Source organism: Myxine glutinosa, unplaced genomic scaffold (genome assembly GCF_964187855.1).
Source record: "Myxine glutinosa unplaced genomic scaffold, kmMyxGlut1.1 SCAFFOLD_1696, whole genome shotgun sequence".
Classification (NCBI taxonomy): Eukaryota; Metazoa; Chordata; class Myxini; order Myxiniformes; family Myxinidae; genus Myxine; species Myxine glutinosa.
Window position 1 is genome coordinate 57,907 of NW_027617791.1, and position 21,205 is coordinate 79,111.

At 51.4% G+C, this 21,205-nt stretch overlaps 1 protein-coding gene across 1 annotated transcript in view; it reads right to left on the bottom strand.

Annotated features, from left to right (window-relative positions):
- The window catches only part of LOC137418416 (uncharacterized), a 76,753-nt gene that overhangs the window by 49,570 nt on the left and 5,978 nt on the right, over positions 1-21,205 (bottom strand). The window contains exon 2 of the mRNA XM_078769213.1: positions 12,729-12,759. Within this exon, the coding sequence (XP_078625339.1) occupies positions 12,729-12,759 (31 nt within the window). The remainder of the gene's footprint in view (positions 1-12,728; positions 12,760-21,205) is intronic.

Consider the following 21,205-nt stretch of genomic DNA (forward strand, 5'->3'; position numbering starts at 1 on the left):
CTCCCAACAGGTCTACCCACCTGCACACCTCCACCACTGTAGTTGCCACCCGAGCTTACCTAGCTCCTCACCCTAACCTATCTAACTGGGGGCAGCCCCTCTCCTGGCTCTGTCACCCCATGGTGCCCTCTGGCACTGGGCTACCCGGGTCCGTCCTCCGGATCCTCGGGCCCCATCCACAACAACTACTACCGGCTCCCAGAGCCCACCTGCGGCCTCACCTGGCCGACATCCTCACAGTGGTGGAGTGCTCAAACAACTACACACACTAACAGGCTACACGCCCAGCCATTTCCACAACACTAATGCACCCATCCACAGACCATTCTTTCACCCGCCCCACAGATGCCAATATCCAAACCACAATTTACCTGTACCCTCTACCTAACTCTTACACTACCCGCCCCGGGTATCCGTGATGGGGGGTCCACTCTTCCCCCATTCACACCTTCGCACCATCCACTCCACTCCACAATTTCCACCATTCTCACTCCACGACCATCCATTCCAATCCTCCAGACCATTTATTCCATACCCCTGCCTTTCATTCACCTGTCGTTGCACACCTGTGCAATCCTACCTGGTGCCACCTGCACCCTCCTCCTCTTCCTGGACCATTTGGTCAACACAACACGCAATCACCACTACTCCCTCATACACTGCTCCATTCACCTGTTCAGTTGCACACCTGTGCAATCACACCTGTTCAATTCTCACCTGTTCAATCCTCACACACACGGCATCATCTCAGCTAACTTCTCCCCTCTGAAACTTGCGCTTCCCAGTCGTCCCTTTAAACTATTGCGCTCCCACGTCATGATAATCCACACTAATCTACCTGCGTCCCCACTACAGGTATCAGTCACTAACTAAACTTAACGTTACCTAATGTCAATCTCTTCTAGATCCCTATCATTATAACCTAACCCACCCGGGCTAGTTTTCACTGCCATACACCCCATAAGCTATTGCTCCTTTGCCCCCCACATGGGAAGGATGGTGGATTTGCCATCCCACCACATCGGGGGTCTCTCACTACCAATTTCGCTCGTCCAAATCCAACAATTCAAAAATTTTCTATTTACTGCCAATTCTATTCACTTTTCTAAATTTCGTTTCAAATCACTACTATCACTATCACCATCACCCGTCTACTTATTACATCCTCTCGGTGCGCCAATTCACATCTACAGCCCGGCTTCGTACAGCCGAGCAATGAACGCGGGTTCTTTTGTGCCAGCGGCTGGATACGTCCCGCATTCGGGGCAGGGACGGAGGCTTACCCGGGCCGAGATCCCATGCACCACCTCGGCGTGGAGCCATCCAATGTCCCGATCTCGACCTGCCGGCACGTCTCAATAGAAAGTGGTCGCCATGACGACCCTTCCTATCGGGCTGCCCGCTCCGCCTAGTGGAGCCCGGACGCGGCCGCTCCACGCGAGGCCCAGCGTGGATCGCGCACGGCGGTCCTTTCGAACCCGCCGTGGCTCGGATCTCCGCTGGTTCTCGCGGCACGCGAAGCCCGGCACGCACCGAGGGCCCGATCCGGCTATAAGTCGTTCTAACCTTTAACCCAGTTATCGTCGACGCTTCACCTGGATTCCTACAAGCATACGCTACCCCTTTCTTGCTCATACATGCAGCTGTTCCCATTCTCCTCGTACCTTTCCTGACACACCTCGGTACACCCATTCCACTCACAGCCTTGGTCACACACCTGACCACCGAACACTTTGGCACACATTCGTTGCTCGCACACCTCACCAATACACCGCTTCGCGCCCCTTTCTCGGTCACCTCCTTTGTGACGATCACAGGTGTGCTCTCACCCGCACACCCAACCACGTGCCTCACTACCAACTCAAATGTGCCTTCCCACACACGCTCTACCATTCCAGGTGTGCATCCTCCCATCCCAGGTGTACATCCTCGCCCACCTGTCACAACCAGCTCACGCTCCGTTTCACTCTCACTACTCTCACCTCCACTCTCAGTCGCGCACTCACCCTTACTCTTGACAGCATGCGCTTTCCCCATGCACCCGTCCGTTACACACCTTTCTCGCGCATCCTCCCGCGCACACTTCTTCGTTACTTCCTCCGTAACACTCACCACAGGCATGCATTCTCCCTTACTCTTGACAGCATGCGCTTTCCCCATGCACCCGTCCGTTACACACCTTTCTCGCGCGTCCTCCCGCGCACACTTTTTCGTTACTTCCTCCGTAACACTCACCACACCGCGCTTCCCTGTGCTCCCTCGCACACGCGCTTCGACCAATTCACTCTTGACGGCACACTCACTCCTCGGCGTGCACTTTTTCCTCACACACCCCATGGTCGGACATTCTCGCACACCTCTTTTTTCGCACACCTGACCTGTCACACACTTCACCAACGGCCTTTCACGAACACCCGGATCCAAACCAATCCCCAAGCCGACTGAAGCTTTCCTCACATCATATACATTGCCACTCACCTCCGTACCTCGTCGCACCTCCTCTGCCACCTGCAAACTTTTTATTTGGTTAGTGAGCACCGCATCATGATTTGAACACAGACCTTGTACATATTCCATGACTTCCTCCTTTATCTCCCTCTTAGTTTCTGTCCGTCCCTTCTTAATTTCACTCACCTCTTCTCCCACTTCCTCTAATTTTTGTTTAACCTCTTTTATTTCTCGGTGCGTCTCCTCAAGTTCGTCCTCTAAGGCTACCGTGACCGTTTCTACGTGCGTCCTTACCTCCCGGTCCTTCGTCTCCATTGCTTCTGTCACCTCTTCCACCCTCATTGTCAGTTCCTCCCGTACCATCTGACATTGCCTCTGCGTCGCTATTAATTCGTTTTTAATTTCTTTTTGTGTCGCCTTTAACCCTCCTAGTACCGCAGTGTTCTTTTGAACCTGCTCCACTAACTTAGTTTGTCCCTCTGTCAGCTGCTCCACCTCCTCCGTCAGATCTTCTATTCCCCCTTGTAACTTAGCCGTATTATTTCTCACTTCTTTCTCTATACGCTTTTCGCCTCGCTTTACCTCCTCGCGTAGCCCCGAGACCTCCTCACTCACCCCTCGTCGTATTTCCTCCATCTGGTTCCCCATCTGTTCGATTTCCCGGGCGGATTGTTCCCCTATTTCCCGCAATTTGTCCTCCATCCTATTTTCTAACCCCATTAACCCATTTTTCACCCCCTCTAACTGATTCTCCTGGGCAGCCATTCTATTTTCCACCCCCGTTAACCCATGTTTCACCCCTTCTATCCCATTGTCTAACCCCTCAAATTTCTTGTCTAACTCCTTAAAATTATTGTCTAATCCCTCAACGGTACCCCTTGCTTCGTCCCTCATTACCCCCATTTGGTTTCCCATTACCCCCATTTGGCCCTCCATCCTATCCATTTTTGCATTCAGTTGGGTCAAGAATAATCTGAGGTCAAACCCGGTTTGCCCAGCGTCCCCAGCCGCCACCGCAGGCTCGCCCTCCGCGGCGCCGCTATTTTGGGACCCTTCAACCACGTGAGCGAGCGCGCCATTTTGCGCGCCTGATATTCCCGCAACCACATTGCCATTTTCCTCCTCCCTTTCTTCCACATACATTTCCCCGAGGTCCTGGGTCGATTCTACCCCGTCTATCTCTCCCACCGGCATCCCGTCGCCTTGAACAGCCATGGCGCGATTTCAAAATTCGGATTTTTATACAACAAACAAATTTCGGCTTTATAATTTCGAGCGCGTAAACGCGCTCCGGGTCCGATCTCACTCCTCGACACCAATTGTTATTGTACTAACACAATTGGTGTCCAAAATTTGGGCTAAATAAATTTAGTCCCAGGTTCGAATCCCATCTCCTGACTACCAATTGTTACAGATCGCGGTTAGATGTTATAGACCGAGCGGTGGTGTAAGACCGCGACCTAACAAACTCACCCGATTCACCCAGACTTTGGCCGTATCGCACCGTAGCTGCCCAATGGGGAAAAGACAAAGGCGACGAATGCAAAGAGGAAAAAGAAGGCCAAGACGAAAGACAAAAGGTTTGAAATATTACTACTGAATTTATTTACTATTTACACACAAGCAACAAAAAGCAATTCAGTTTATTTACAAGTACAAGACGCAGATGACACAGTGCAAATTTAGCTTATCTACAGACTTAACTAACCCAGGACAGCACAAACAGAACACTGACTCACGCGGGGAATTGATGATAGGACTGGCGGGAGATGGATGGCTGGCGGGATAGGGAGGTCCACTGGTCCTTCAGCACGATTGACTCGTTGGGCAGCCGCCGCTCCTCCGCGGCCGTGCTCCAAACTGCCGTCCAGGCCTCACGCTGCTGTGGCTGCTGTTTCGGTGGCTCCAGCTGCAGCAAATGCAGTTGCGGTGGCTCGAGCTGCAGTTCAACTCTGGACTTCTTGGTTGGACTCAACTCCTTGGACTCCCTCTCGTCTCTCGGTAAAGGCTCATCTCCCGTCTGCCTGTCTGGTCCAAACCCTCACTCTTTCTTCTTTTCTCTCACTCCTCACCACCGCAACCACTGACCCTCCTCTGGCAACCGACTCAGACCAACTCATCTCCCGTTGCCACACCCCTGCCTTGGGTTATATAGGCCCCCGCCCCTCAACCTTTGCGAACCTCCCCCACCGCTCTTCCTCCGCCCTCTGTAGCCAAACCCCTGGCTCATGGTTGGTCGAGCGGGGCTGGTTCACTCCTCCCCCTCTATGACGAGGTGGAGACACGCCTTTCTTCCCCAACCCTGCCTCGTGGCCAATGGCGGCAATTGGATCGGAGGGGAGGTAATATGGGCAATCGAGGCTTTTGGGGATGGGAAGGAAAGGGGGTCTATTCTCTTTCACTGGTGCAATGGAGTACTTTTAATTAATGGGAGACACAGCCTTATCCTAAAACACAGAATAAGAGATAACTATCAAAAGAAAAGATATATCGTGACCTACATGTATGTTTTTCTATGGACTAACTACGGGAACGCCCTTTGACCTTTATACAACCACAACGGAGGGAGGAGGGGTGATATTTTACAACAACCTTTTACAACAACCTTTTACAACATTTTACCACCACCACAAAATAAAAAAAAAACACATTCTCATATTCACAACAATATATATATATATATATATATATATATATATATCCAAATATATCTTCAGTTCACCAGCTTTCAATGAGCACATGTAATGACATCACTGCCATGTACATACGCTCTGCCTGTCAAGCTCTCAAGAGAACCCTCCGACAGAGCAGAATTTTGATCTTGGTTCAGATACTGTCATAAGTGTATGCAAAACTCAGTTACCGACCTGGTTTCGCCCTTTTGGGGCTCATCAGGGCAACGCAGTGAGTCCTGCATACACTTATGACTCTGAAAACCTTTCGGTTATATACCAGTTACTATGCGATTTCATAACATCAGTGGTGAGCCGCCATTAAGGTATCCCATCCAGGTATGCTGTACCTTAATGGGAGCGATAAGTACCATCTGCCACATTATCTTTGGTATCCACTCATTATATGGAATCGCCTGGATGCAGCCGGGAGCAACCAATCCAAATATATCTTCAGTTCTCCAGCTTTCAATGAGCGCATGTAATGACGTCACTGCCATGTACATACGCTCTGCCTGTCAAGCTCTCAAGAGAACCCTCCGACAGAGCAGAATTTTGATCTTGGATACTGTCATAAGTGTATGCAAAACTCAGTTACCGACCTGGTTTCGCCCTTTGGGGCTCATCAGGGCAACGCAGTGAGTCCTGCATACACTTATGACTCTGAAAACCTTTCGGTTATATACCAGTTACTATGCGATTTCATACCATCAGTGGTGATGCGCCATTAAGGTATCCCATCCAGATATGCTGTACCTTAATGGGAGCGATAAGTGCCATCTGCCACATTATCTTTGGTATCCACTCATTATATGGAATCTCTTCCATATGAATGAATGAATGAATGCCACATTATCTTTGGTATCCACTCATTATATGGAATCTCTTCCATATAATGAGTGGATACCAGAGATAATGTGCCATGTGGCAGATGGTACTTATCGCTCCCATTAAGGTACAGCATAGCTGGATGGGATACCTTAATGGCGGTTCACCACTGATGGTATGAAATAGCATAGTAACTTATATCTACATACAGACTTGGCATTTAATATGGAATTTTTTTTTTTCTTGACTTGGGTTTACTTTCTGAACTCAGTATATCAATCTGGTGAGTTTATTTTACCCTTCGGTGATGTCTTTGTTGAAAGAACCATGTCACTGATTGTCTTTTGCAGCAAGAAGTCAATAACAGGATTATATCACAGGTGGCGTGACAAAATGTAAGGACAGGTACATTTGACGATTGGCTTCACAATCGGGTATATAAGGGTTGTTGCATTCTGCATTAGTGGAAAACAACTGCTGCACGTCTACAAAAGTTATTGCCGCTTCCTCTGGAGATGGTCCGTCAACTTGACAATGCTGTTTGTCATGGAGTGGTGGCTTTACGAAATTCTGGCATGAAACAGCGTGCTATTGCTCGGCAGTATGGCATCACTCAAGGTCAGGTGTCAAAGATCCTGAAACAAAATGCTCAGAGGGGTGTCCCTACTCCAATACCGAGGCCAGGACGTCCACACAGAACCACAAGGAGAGATGATCGCCAGCTGCACCGGTTAGTCTACAATGGCCGTACCAAGTCAGCTAATCGGCTTAGGGCTGAGTGGCAGCAACTGACAAATGTGCCTGTATCCAGAAGGCTAGTCAACCAACGACTGGTTCAAGCAGGCTATCATGCCAGGTGTCCCCTGAGAAAGCCACGCCTGACCAGACAACACAGCCAGTGCCGATTGCAGTGGGCCAGAGTACCATCAAAGGCAGCCAGGACACTGGAATCACGTGACCTTCAGTGACGAGTCTAGATTTCTGGTCTATCGTCAAGATTGCCGCGTCCGAGTGCGCAGACAAGTGCATGAAGCCCACAGCGAAGATTGTATCGTGCCAAGAGTCTAAGCTGGAGGTGGTGGGGTGACCATTTGGGCTGTTTTTCATGCAGGGGGCAAAACTGACCTGGTTGTTCTGAATGGAAACCTGAACCAGTTCAAGTACAGGGTCATTCTGGAAGAAACATTGCTTCCATTAGCTCGTGCAGCCTTTCGAGGAAACTTTGTCTTCCAAGATGACAATGCATGGCCTCATCGTGCTCGCATGATCCAACACTTTCTTGCTGACCGTGGTGTAGAGCATATGGAGTGGCCTGCCATGTCCCCGGATATGAATCCGATAGAGAACTTGTGGGCAGAATTAACGCGTCAAATCGACAACTTGGACCAGCAGCCTACGTCTGTGCGTGAATTGCAGCAGACTATTGTCACTGCATGGCAAGCGATTCCTGTCCGAACCTTGGCAAATCTCGTGAACAGCATGCCTCGACATGTACATGCTCTCCTGATTGCTCGTGGGGGTTACACAAAGTACTGAACTGTAATTTTACTGTGATCGTAAAATTACTGTGACCCAGTCATAATTTCGTTTTGTTTTTGTTGAAAAAAAAAATTGGTTAATGTGCAAAATAGAGATACAGTGAAACCTTGACTTACGAGTTTAATTCGTTCTGTGACCGAGCTCGTAAATCAATTTGCTCGTTTCTCAAATTAAATTTCCCCATTAAAATGCATTGAAATGCTATTAATCCGTTCCAGCCCGCCAAAAACCACACCAATTTTTTTTTAAATATACAGTATATATAAAAATATCTCGCGCTTTATATTTCACCTGTATGCAGCATACAAGTTGGCAGGATGGCCTGGACTGGAGGTACGCACACTTGACTCTAAACTGTCCAGCCTGGGTTTGAATCCCGACCCAGCTATAACCTGTCATGGGTGAATCACAGGCAGGGTGATTCATCAATGTGTGTACCGCTAAACTGGGCGCCCCGTTTGCGTCCCATTAGTTGTTGGATGTTAAGGATCTGTGTAGTGTTCTGGGCCCTGTGCTATTTCTGGTCTTCATTAATGACCTCATCGAAATGAGGATCTGTGTAGTGTTCTGGTAGTGTTCTGGGCCCTGTGCTATTTTTGGTCTTCATCAATGACTCATCGAAAACCTTGATATTTTCTACCCCCGGTAATTCACCCCAGAGTCCTTGCAGTGTTCATATGTTTTATTCCTCTCCCACCTCCCCCCAAGTCCTCCCGATGTCCCTGCTCTCAAATGTTGTGTTTGTGTCCTTCCCCCTCTCTCCCCATATTGTCTGCCGCTCCCCTTGTTTTTTGTGTTTTGTGTGTCGGTTTGTCTTTTTGTGTGATTAATGTTAGCTCTTTCACGAGCCTCGATCTTGTATACAAAAAAAAAAAAAAAAAAAAAAAAAAAATCACCGTGTCTTCCACAAAGAGAAGGCGAGCTATCGCCGGCACTCTGAACAAGTTGTGGCCTGGCATGCTCTTCTCCTCTGCCGTTATATACGTCCTCCTCGGCATCTTTTACCAGAAGAGCCCTGTCTCGTCACAGTTGAAGATTTGCTGGGGGATGTATCCTTCAGCTTCTATCAGTTTGGCAAAAGTTATAATAAAATTTTCAGCTGCCTTCACATCCGAGCTTGCTGCCTCACCATGCCTGACGACGGAGTGAATGCCGGTCCTCTTCTTAAAATTATCAAACCATCCCCGACTGGCTTTGAATGACTCTTCCGATGCCTCGTCCGTTGATGTTCCCGCCGCCTGCTGCACCAAATCCCAGTAAATGTCTCGGGCCTTCTCACAGATGATGCTCTCGGTCACGGTATCTCCTGCGAGCTGCTTCTCCATCAACCACACAAACAACAACTTCTCCATCTCTTCATGGACAGAGGTCCGGAGCTTTGAAATAATCGTAACGCCCTTGGCTGGCGTTATAGCCTTTATCGACTGCTTCTGCTTCAAAATCGTACATATCGTAGAAGTACTACGATCGTACTGCCTCGCCAAGTCGACAACACGCACACCTCGCTCATGTTGTTCGACGATTGCCTGTTTTATATCCAAGCACATCATCCTCTTCTTCTTCTCAGTACTGCCCTTGGCACTCAATTTCTTAGGACCCATGGTAAAAAACTAAGCAATTTTCCAAAATAACCAAAATGCGAAAACAAAGCAGCAGCGATATACGGCAGAGATGCTTGCACGGCAAGATAACCACGTGACCGGAACCCACCTGGTGGCGGGTGGCGTAAGCTCCAAAATAACCAAAATGCGAAAACAAAGCAGCAGCGATATACGGCAGAGATGCTTGCACGGCAAGATAACCACGTGACCGGAACCCACCTGGTGGCGGGTGGCGTAAGCTCGTAACTCAGATCTCGGCTCGCATCTCAAAGCAAAAAACCGCCCGAGCGACGGCTCGTATCTCGGAAAACTCGTAAGTTGGTGCACTCGTAAGTCAAGGTTTCACTGTATTTCTGGAAAACGTACAGAAGTTTAACACAGTACTGTCCGTGAATTGAGTTCGATATCGGTTTACATCACTTTCAAGGATCAATTTATTTGCTTCGAAATGTCAAATGTGGTTTTTGTTTCTTTTAAAGGTCACATTAACAAAATCTAGAATAATTTCAACATAATTCCAATGAACTTTTGGTTCTAAGTCATCTTGAAAAGTAAGTTCACCCCCACAAAAAAAAATTCCATATTAATAAATGCCAAGTCTGTGTATATATATATCTATATATATATACCTATATACATATATATCTATAAAAGGCAGTGTCCGTCAGTCCGTCTCCTCCATAACTCGAAAACTATGAAACCTCGCGACCCCAAACTTTGCATGCATACACCTGGACCTCCAACAGACTGCAGGGATGAAAACTGGGTTTTTGGGTGTTGTAACACCAATTTTGAAGATGATTAATGAGGTGATGATAAGAGAAAAAAGCCGATGATGTGGCTTACCAATATGGTGGCGCACAATCTTGGTCAGCCCAGTGCACCTCTCTTGGTTCTTAAGCCACCATTTTGTTTTGGCCTACTCAAACGTGCTTTGCCTTGGAAACACGATTGATTATCATTGCATAATTGAACCATATCATCAAAATCTGGATTCGGATATGAGGATTGGATGCTGTAGACTAAATAATTTCCAAATCTGGAGTGAAATCCGACAAAATTTACCATATCTAGCGATTGGTGAATGCTATTCAGGCTGCTTTTGCAAGACATGGCATTACAGTAGACAGAGCTCCCTTTTTGTTTTTAATCACAAGGTTGGGGAAGTTTGGGTGTTATAACACCATTTTTTTGAATTTGCCTGCTCTCAGTGGTCTCCACATGATTTACTGCTTGAAATCGATCTGTTTTTAAAATTCCTCGGCCATTTCAACCATAAGCAATCAGCTTGCTATCGCTTGCCAAGCAAACCGCTCCTTATCACCCATTTCGTTGGAGTGCTTGCTGGAGTGCTTAAGCCGTTTCGCGAGGGCTCTTTATTAATTAGCCACAAGGCCGGGTAAGTTTGGGTGTGTTATAACGCCCTTTTTTACATCTGTTTTTAAAATTCCTCGGCCATTTCAAGCAGAAGCAATCAGCTTGCTGATTCAGGTGTTGACAATCGGGTGGTGACACCATTCCATGAAGATGGTTCACGTCATGGATTGGTCCAAGTCCAATACCACTCTGAATGCCTCTGAGGAGGAGATCGTTTGTTCTTGAAACGTCAGGCGTTTAATAAAGAATATAAATTTAAATTATTTTACTGCTCAGTGTGCTATTTCTTTCTTTTCCCAATATGAATCCTGAGCTGAAAATCTTCGACATTTTATTAATACAAATTACAAGGACATTAGAAAATGATGGAAAAACACATATTATACTTGATTTGAACCTGGCTTTCTACAATAACAAGTCATCAGCACCGATGAGAATATTGGCACATATCAGGCCTTTATTAACAGGCCTTTATCATTTATCTACCAAAAAGTACGAGTTTGTTACAATAGAAAATAATAATGTAATAAACAATACAATTAGGAAACCAAGAGGATGATGACTGATGTGCTCACCTCTAAGCTGTAGATCTGCAGTCAATTACGTGTACAATTAAAATTCTGTTCACAATCCTGCACCAATTGTTATTGTAAATGTAATTAGTCTAGTAGGAAGACTAGGTCCCCCTGCACCCCCCGGAGATATACTTCTAATCAGTGTTTCTAGATTGGAAAAAATGTGTAGAAAATGACTAGCTATGGCCCCAAGCTGAAAAAATGTCCCACATACCATTTTTATGCAAATTACTGCTGCAAATTTTATGCAAAATTATGCAAATTTTATGCAAATTTTTGATGAGGAGTAGAGTTGAGGGGTCTTTGAGGGCTTCATCGAGGTGCTCTCGGTTGCAAGACTGGGTCATTCTGAGAAGCACAGCAGGGTCAGAGATCATGATGTTCTCCTCCTCAGTGAATCTCTCCATCAACAGCCTCTCCATTGCCTCACACACTGTTTTGAGGCAAAAGAGGGACTTTGCGTAGGCCTTTCCACTGAGAACACCTTTGAGAGATCCACTTGTTACTAGTTGTGCCTCAAAGAGAATCTCTGCATATCCAGAACCACGCATCTTGTGTCCAGTGAGCATCCCGATGTAGTTCATGGATGTGTGGAAGGGTCCAATCGTTACTACATGACTAGCAAATTCATTTGGCCAGCGCCAGATGATGGGAAGGGCTTTCATGCAGACACCCAGATCAAATGTATTCAGGACCCATCTCTGACCCACCTCAGCAGTTGCTGCCTCGGAACGCTTCAGTAGCTCACGAACAACTGCGTTGTCTGTGATCGGTTGGTGGATAGGCGTGCAGTAGTCGACTGTTGATTTGCTGGGTGGGGGAGAACCAGTTGCAGAGGTGAAACCCCCTAGCCCAGGCACAGGCTGCAGGCCATTGCCATGCCATGCAGGCACCAGGCACAGACCGATCACAGACAACGCAGTTGTTCGTGAGCTACTGAAGCGTTCCGAGGCAGCAACTGCTGAGGTGGGTCAGAGATGGGTCCTGAATACATTTGATCTGGGTGTCTGCATGAAAGCCCTTCCCATCATCTGGCGCTGGCCAAATGAATTTGCTAGTCATGTAGTAACGATTGGACCCTTCCACACATCCATGAACTACATCGGGATGCTCACTGGACACAAGATGCGTGGTTCTGGATATGCAGAGATTCTCTTTGAGGCACAACTAGTAACAAGTGGATCTCTCAAAGGTGTTCTCAGTGGAAAGGCCTACGCAAAGTCCCTCTTTTGCCTCAAAACAGTGTGTGAGGCAATGGAGAGGCTGTTGATGGAGAGATTCACTGAGGAGGAGAACATCATGATCTCTGACCCTGCTGTGCTTCTCAGAATGACCCAGTCTTGCAACCGAGAGCACCTCGATGAAGCCCTCAAAGACCCCTCAACTCTACTCCTCATCAAAAATTTGCATAAAATTTGCATAATTTTGCATAAAATTTGCAGCAGTAATTTGCATAAAAATGGTATGTGGGACATTTTTTCAGCTTGGGGCCATAGCTAGTCATTTTCTACACATTTTTTCCAATCTAGAAACACTGATTAGAAGTATATCTCCGGGGGGTGCAGGGGGACCTAGTCTTCCTACTAGACTAAATTGATCTCAGGTATGCTAAGTTTCCAGCCATAAGTTCCATTCTGTGGGTCAAAAACTTCCATCTGGTACAAACATTTCAAGATGCACGGTTTCACCTTTCAAACAGCATGACTCCAATTCTTTGACCTGCAATGTGTAAATATATATTAAAGATTCAGTTATATTTTGCTAAAGGGCAGACCCTTTGGCCCCACCCAAGTTTAATTCTAAATTGTCTGCATACTTTCACCAAATAGCCTCATCAAGTTCATTGTTGATCGATAACAGCCTCCATTGTGCAAGGAACAGTAAAATGACAAAAGGAGATAAAGACTATATTGTATTGAATAATTACCTTGCACTCACGAAGCGAAAAGCGAGTTTAAAATTCATTTTCTCGGCAAGCGTTGGTCCGATTGGCACAAAATTTACACTATAGGAGTGCCTCCTTCTGTAGAAATCTTTGTGATAATTATGACGTCATAGGTCACATGATAGACATCTTGGAAAAATGTTGCACCTCTATATGTCCAAAACTGCTCAATGGAAAAAAGAATGAAACATATGGCTCATTGTCAAGTACTCCCCATAGGGAATAAGATATGTTAATGATGTCATCAGTGCCTTAATTATGATGTCATTATTCGACAAGTACAGCACTTGATCCGATCAGTATTATTTATTTTTTCTCTGTCAGATGGACACAAAATTTTCACATAGGAGCACCTCCTCCTGTATAATATTTTAAAGATAATTATGACGTCATTGGTCACGTGGTGCAGGCACCATCTTGGAAAAATAAAACCTCAAAAAAAGTCGCACTTTTAAATCTCCAAAACTGCTCGATTGAAAAAATTTAAACGTGGCTCATTGTGAAGAACTCTGCATGGGGAAGAAATGTTAACGATGTCATTGGTGCCTTAATTATGACATTAAAGCGCGGCGTTACGCGCGCTGCTTGTGAGCAAGGAGGAAGCGGACAAGCGGTAACATATACACGTCTTTATTGTAAGACTACACTGTAACACTGAACTCCTCCGGGCTGGTCGCCCGGTGTATATCATGAGGCCACGCCTACCCCTCGGGCGTGGCCACCGCCCACTTGGTGCGTGGAATGATGTCACCACGCCAGTGGGCTTTTGTGTCCGCCACACGCGCCCCCCCAGAATTCCCGCGCACCTGGAGGGCCAGTTTGTGGGGCAGTCAAATGACCCGGCCGAAGCGCCCCCTGGCGATCGGCGGCGTCCGGGGTGCAGGGATACCAGGTGGGATGCCCCTGGCTGCCCCTGGGATGGGTGCAGGACCGGGGGGCGCCGTGGCGGCGGGGCTGGGCGGTGCCGGGGGTCCGCCCGCAGGAGGGCGGCCCCGACGTGGGGGTCGGGCCACTGGCGGTGGATGGTCCACATCGAGGTGGGCCGGCTTGAGGCGGTCTACCGAAACGCGGTCAGGAGTACCGCCGATGTCCAGGGTGAAGTGCTTCGCCCCGGTCTCCAGCACGCGGAAAGGCCCGTCGTACGGGGGCCGCAGTGGTGTCCGATGGGCATCGTGGCGGACGAAGACGTACTCCGCCGTGCGAAGCTCCGGGGCGACGTGCGTCGGTGGGTGCCCGTGGCATGCCGTTGGCACCGGGGCGAACCTCTGGGCGGTCTCTTGCAGAGCGGAGCACTGCTGTGCCGCGGACCATGGTGCCGTGGAGTCGGGGAGGAACTCGCCCGGCACCCGCAGCGGTTGCCCGAAGACCAACTCCGCCGCGGATGCGCGCAGGTCCTCCTTGGGCGCCGTCCGGAGGCCCAGCAGGACCCAGGGGAGCCTGTCGACCCAGCCGCCGTCGCGGAGGGTGGCCCGGAGCGCGGCCTTCAATGAGCGGTGAAATCGCTCACACAGGCCGTTAGCCTGGGGGTGGTAGGCCGTGGTTCGGTGCAGCCGGACCCCGAGCCCCTGCGCAATCGCCCCCCAGAGCTCCGAGGTGAACTGGGGGCCGCGGTCGGATGAGATGTCTGAGGGGGCGCCGAACCGGGCGACCCAGGTGGCGATGAAAGCCTGCGCGACATCGGCCGCCGTTGTCGACGCCAAGGGCACGGCCTCCGGCTACCGGGTGGTGCGGTCCACCATGGTGAGGACGTGGGTGAAACCCCGCGAGGGGGGCAGAGGTCCCACCAGGTCCACGTGGACGTGGTCAAACCGGCGTTCCGGCACCGTGAACGGGGCCAACGGGGCCTGGGTGTGCCGGTGCACCTTGGCGCGCTGGCACGCGAGGCATGTCCTGGCCCAGCCGCGGACGGCCTTCCGGAGGCCATGCCAGACGAACTTGTCGGCGATCAGCCTTTGGGAGGCCCTCGCGCCCGGGTGGGACAGGCCGTGGATGGCGTCAAACACCTGGCGCTGCCAGCCCGCGGGCACAATGGGGCGAGGACGCCCGAGGGAGACGTCGCACAAGAGGGCCGCGCCCGCGCCGTCGAACGGCACCTCGGTGACGCGGAGGCCCGTGACGGCAGTCCGCAAGGCCTGGACGTCGGGGTCAGCGGCCTGGTCCGCTGCCATCCGGGCATAGTCGATGCCGAGGTGGACTGCGTGGGCGACGGCCCGGGAAAGGCAATCCGCAACCGGGTTGTCCTTCCCCGCGACGTGCTGGATGTCCGTCGTGTACTCGGACACGGCCGAGAGGTGACGCTGCTGCCGGGCCGACCACGGCTCGGTGACCTTGCCCATCGCGACGATCAGCGGCTTGTGGTCGACGAAGGCAGTGAACGCCCGGCCCTCGAGCAGATGGCGGAAGTGCCTGACCGCCAAGTGAAGTCCGAGCAACTCGCGGTCGAAGGTACTGTAACGGCGTTCGGGCGGGCGAAGCTGCCGGCTAAAGAACGCCAGCGGTTGCCAAGCTCCACGCACCCATTGCTCGTGCACCGCGCCCACCGCGTAGTCCGAGGCATCGGTGGTGAGGGCGATCGGTGCATCGGGCGCCGGGTGCGCGAGCATGGTGGCGTTAGCCAAGGCGAGCTTCGCGCCCGTGAACGCCGTGTCCATCTGCTCGGTCCAGGTAACGTCGCCTTTGCCCGGCTTACCTCGGAGAGCTTCGTGCAGGGGGCGCAGGAGCTGGGCGATACGGGGCAGGAACCGATGGTAAAAGTTCACCATGCCCAGGAACTCCTGCAGCCCTCTGATCGTGCGGGGGCGCGGAAACCCCTTCACCGCCTCCACCTTGGCCGGCAGGGGGACGGCTCCGTGCCTGGTGACACGGTGCCCCAGAAAATCGATTGTGGCGGCGCCGAACCAGCACTTTGCGGGGTTCACAATCAGGCCATGCTGGCCCAGGCGTTCGAAGAGCGTGCGGAGGTGGCGTAGGTGCTCTTCGCGGGACGCGCTGGCGACGAGGATATCGTCCAGGTAGACGTAGACAAAATCCAAGTCGCGCAGGACGCTGTCCATCAGTCGCTGGAACGCCTGAGCCGCATTCTTCAGACCGAAGGGCATGCGCAGGAACTCGAAGAGTCCGAATGGCGTGATGACCGCCGTCTTCGGGACGTCCTCCGGCCTGACGGGGACCTGATGGTAGCCGCGTATGAGGTCCACCTTCGAGAAGAAGGACCTGCCCGCCAAACGGGCGGAAAAGTCCTGAATGTGGGGGACGGGGTAGCGGTCGGGAATCGTGGCGTCATTGAGACGGCGATAGTCCCCGCACGGTCGCCATCCCCCGCCGGGCTTCGGCACGATGTGCAGCGGCGACGCCCAAGCGCTCTCTGAGCGCCGAACGATGCCGAGTCGCTCCAGGGTAGCGAACTCCGCTTTTGCCACCGCCAGCTTCGTCGGCTCGAGGCGGCGTGCCCGGGCGTAGACCGGTGGCCCGACGGTGGGGATGTGATGGGCCACCCCGTGCTTGACGGCCCCCGCCGAGAAGGTGGGCCGCGTGAGGGCCGGGAAGCCGGCGAGGAGGCGGGTGAATGCGTCCGCTGCCGGAAGCGTACAGACCAACGTGGCCGGAACCGAATCGTTCGGCAAGCCGCTTGGCAAGCCGCTCGTTGAGCTGGGCAACGCACATGCGAGCGAGCTGAACGTCTCGGCCTGGACAAGCCGTCTGCGCTTGACGTCGACCAGGAGCCCATTAGCGCACAGGAAGTCCGCGCCAAGCAGTGCCATGGGCACGTCGGCAGTGACGAACGTCCATCGGAAAACCTGCCCTCCAAACCGCAGAGAGAGGCAGCGTTTTCCGTACGTACGGATGGGCGTCCCGTTCGCGGCAAGCAGCGCGGGGCCCCCACCCGCGGCGTGCTTGTCTGACGTGCCGGCGGGAATGACACTCACCTGTGCTCCCGTGTCGCACAGGTAACGGCGCCCGGAGAAGGTGTCCGTTATGAACAGCAGGCTGCTCGAACGGCCGGCGCTCATCGCCACAATTGAGCGCCGGCCCGGGCGTTTCCCGACCCGTTGAAGGAGCACGGCGGATGACACCGCCGAGCTTCGTGGCCGAACTTGGCGTGGAACCAGCACCAGGTGGTGGAGCTGGAGGAGCGCGGCTGGCTCCGCCAGGCCGGTGGAGTCGACGGGTTTCCCCGCGGTGGCGCTTTTCGCCGCGGCGGTGGGCGGGGCGTGGCGGCGTTCACGAGGTGCGTATCAGCATGCTGCTGAACCTCAGCGTGCTGTAGAAGATGATGCTGTGGAACATCAGCGTCGAAGGCCGTGACGGCCACGCCAACGCTCGCCCGCGTGTCCGAAGCGGCGAAGTACTTGTCCGCCTCGGCCGCCAATGCTCGGGGTTCCGTTAGCCCGGTCCCGGCCAACGCGAGGCGAACCTGCGCTGGAAGTTGGCGACGGAAAAGCGCCCGGAATAGCGAACCGGGGGCTTCGTCGCCCAACAGTGACAGCATATGGTCCATTCGGACCGACGGGCGCGTCTCACCGAGCTCGGGGAGATCCAGGAGGCGATCGGCCCGTGCGTCGTCCGTGAGGCCGAACGTGGCTAGGAGTAGCCGCTTGAGTGCCTCGTACTTGTGGCCGTCCGGTGGGTGGCGAAGGACGGACACAACTCGAGCGGCCGTGCCGGGCCCGAGGGAGGCGACGACATGGCAGTAGCGCAGGTCGTCGTTGGTGAGGCGCCGAAGCTGAAATTGGGCTTCGGCTTGAACGAACCAGACTTCGGCCTGGGCCTCCCAAAATTCGGGAAGTTTAATCGCTATTGCCTTGTCGTTGGCCATTGTAATGGCGTCGTGTTCGGAAGGATCGCTACGGCAGATCCAACGTCGAGGGTCACCAGTAAAGCGCGGCGTTACGCGCGCTGCTTGTGAGCAAGGAGGAAGCGGACAAGCGGTAACATATACACGTCTTTATTGTAAGACTACACTGTAACACTGAACTCCTCCGGGCTGGTCGCCCGGTGTATATCATGAGGCCACGCCTACCCCTCGGGCGTGGCCACCGCCCACTTGGTGCGTGGAATGATGTCACCACGCCAGTGGGCTTTTGTGTCCGCCACAACATCATAATTCGACAAGTACAACACTTCGTCTGATTTGTATGAAAAATTTTAAAGGTCATCTCGGGATAATTTGGTCCACATAATTAAATCAATGACATTATAGGCCTCGTGGGTCAGTAGCCATGTTGGGTTGAACATAAAAAGCTTTAAAAATCTTCTTCTCCAGAATGGCTGAAAGATCGATACGAAACTTCATGCACATGATCTACTAGTGTTGGGGAATATGGAGTGTTTCATGAATAAATCACAGGTCACATGGTCTGGCAGCCATATTGGATTTAACCTAAAACCTTTAAAAACTCCCTACTCCAGAGCAGCTGCCCAGATCGTGGGGAACATTCAAACACATGTTCCCCAAGCCTTATGGACAGACACCATGGTGTTCATGAATAAATCATAAGTCACATGGTCTGGAAGCCATGCTGGATCAAAGGAAAAAAAATAAGTAATTATTTTTCTGAAACAGCTGAACCAATTGAAACAAAACTTTTCAAAGATCATTTAGCCTCCAATGAACACCATTGTTGCATATAGTGTGAAAATGATGATGTCATAGGTCGCATTTTTGGCAGCCATATTGGATGGAAAAATTAACCTAATCCAATCAACACGAAACTACAGCTTTATCCTGACTCTAATTCACCTTTTTTCATAGCCGCTAGGATGGTTTATGTCTCAATTTTAGCAAAAGATGAGAAAATCAGTGAAATGCATTATAATAGGCGTTTTAAATGTGTTTGGTCAGACAGGATGTGGGGATGGGGAAAGGAGAGAGGGGATGGGGTTGGAGAAGGGGGGTGGAGATGAGGTGGGGTACGATTCCCCACTAGGAATTAGTTATCTATATAATAATAGCGTTAGGACTCGACTTTGTTATCCCTTTTACGCTGCACCCAGTGACCCGATGCCCACGGCACTAATGGATTTACGATCTACGAACCGCGCTCTTTGTTTATCACGTACAGCCATACTCGAAAAATCTGAATTAGCCGACGTTGGGGCCCAAAAGCATCCGATTAACTGCCGATACGACGCCATCTTACGACGCCATCGTATTGGCGTCTGCTGGGCGAAGGCGAAGCAAGCCGTCCGCTGATTTGACAGTCGAAGGCGACAGCAAGCCGTCCACTGAGTGGACAATCAAGAGCATGCATTTGTGCCGGTGTCGTCGATCGCGGTGTACGCTAACCTCATCAGGTGGGTTTACCATAATTTCTTCCAACCGCGCTCTTTGTTTATCACGTACAGCCATACTCGAAAAATCTGAGCAATAAATACGTTGTTCATATACGCACTCTTCATTCTCATCTTTCTTCCTAACTCTTACTCGGACAAGCAAATCCCCTCTGCCATCCATAATGGTACACTCTATCCATACACCACATCCTCCCTTCCGTGGATGTTCCACGGGTTTCGGCTAGTCTATATAATAATAGCGTAAGGACTCGACTTTGTTATCCCTTTTACGCCGCACCCAGTGACCTGATGCCCACGGTACTAATGGATTTACGATCTACGAACCTAGCTCTTTGTTTATCACGTACAGCCATACTCGAAAAATCTGAATTAGCCGACGTTGGGGCCCAAAAGCATCCGATTAACTGCCGATACGACGCCATCTTACGACGCCATCGTATTGGCATCTGCTAGGCGAAGGCGAATCAAGCCGTCTGCCGATTGGACAGGCGAAGGCGAAAGCAAGCCGTCCACTGAGTGGACAATCAAGAGCATGCATTTGTGCCGGTGTCGGCAATCGTTGTTCATATACGCACTCTTCATTCTCATCTTTCTTCCTAACTCTTACTCGGACAAGCAAATCCCCTCTGCCATCCATAATGGTACACTCTATCCATACACCACATCCTCCCTTCCGTGGATGTTCCACGTGTTTTGGCTAGTTTATAATATTACTTCGTAAAACTACTGCGAGTGGATACTGAAGTTAGGTATTGAAACGTAGTGTAATTATATTTTTTCATATTCCTGGGGTGTATATATAGAGTTTGGTAAAGTTATTTTTTAGGCTTGGCCTGGTGCAGCCTGGTGTTGGCTTGGTGGTTAGGGTTCAGGCTTGGGATCTGAGGAGCCTGAGTTCGAATCCTGGTCGATCGTTGAATTAACACCAAGGGGGTTGATTCAGCCTGTCATAATTAACACCAGGGGGGTTGATTCAGCCTGTCATACCTTCCGAGGTCGACAAATTGGGTACCAGCTTGCTGGGATGAATGATGCTGGTGTGTACCCCGATCTAGAATAGGTACACAGCATCCCTGTGCATTGTTAGAGACGACTGAGGGTTGGCGTCAGGAAGGGTATCCGGCCATAAAAACATTGCCTCAAACAGGGTACTGCAGGAGCTATGCTCCAACGTAAATCGAAAGAATGGACGCGACAAAAAGCTGGAATTCGTCCGAGTTTCTTTATTGTGTCAAATCAACTCGGGTACTCTGAAAAGCCCGTTTATCGGGCAGCAATATATATACACATTATCCCAGAGCGTTTGCCTGGGAAAGGCGAGGGGGCGTCCCGGACGAGGCCTGGCAAGTCGAGAGCGGGCGCGCCCGGGCGTCCCAGATGAGGCCTGGCAAGTCGAGAGCGGGCATGCCCGGGCGTCCTGGGCGAGCCCGGCATGGTGATCGCTCCGCGTCCTCGGTAGGTGCAAGGCGATTGTGTATACCCAGCGGTGGCCGCTACACACGTCCCCCCAGAATCGACTTGCACCAGCAGGGTCAATTTAAGGGGGGTCCTGATGACCCGGCCGAAGCGACCCCTGGCCGGTCGTGTGGGGGGGGGGGGGGGGGGGGTCCGGTGTGGTGGTGGGTGGTCGAGTGGGGGGCACCGTGGATGGGGGGCGGCCTCGCCGCGGCGGAAGGGCCAACCGTGGCGGTTGGTCGATGTCCACGTGCGCCGGCTTGATCCGGTCCGACCTGCCGCCGATGTCGATGACGAACGACTTGTCATCCCGTCGCAGGACCCGGAAGGGCCCGTCGTACGGCGGCCGGAGTGGCCCCCGATGTGCGTCATGACATACAAAAACGTACTCCGCTGTGCGAAGCGCTGGGGGGACGTAGGACTGGGGATCACCGTGGTGGGACGTTGACACGGGGGCAAACCGTCGGGCGG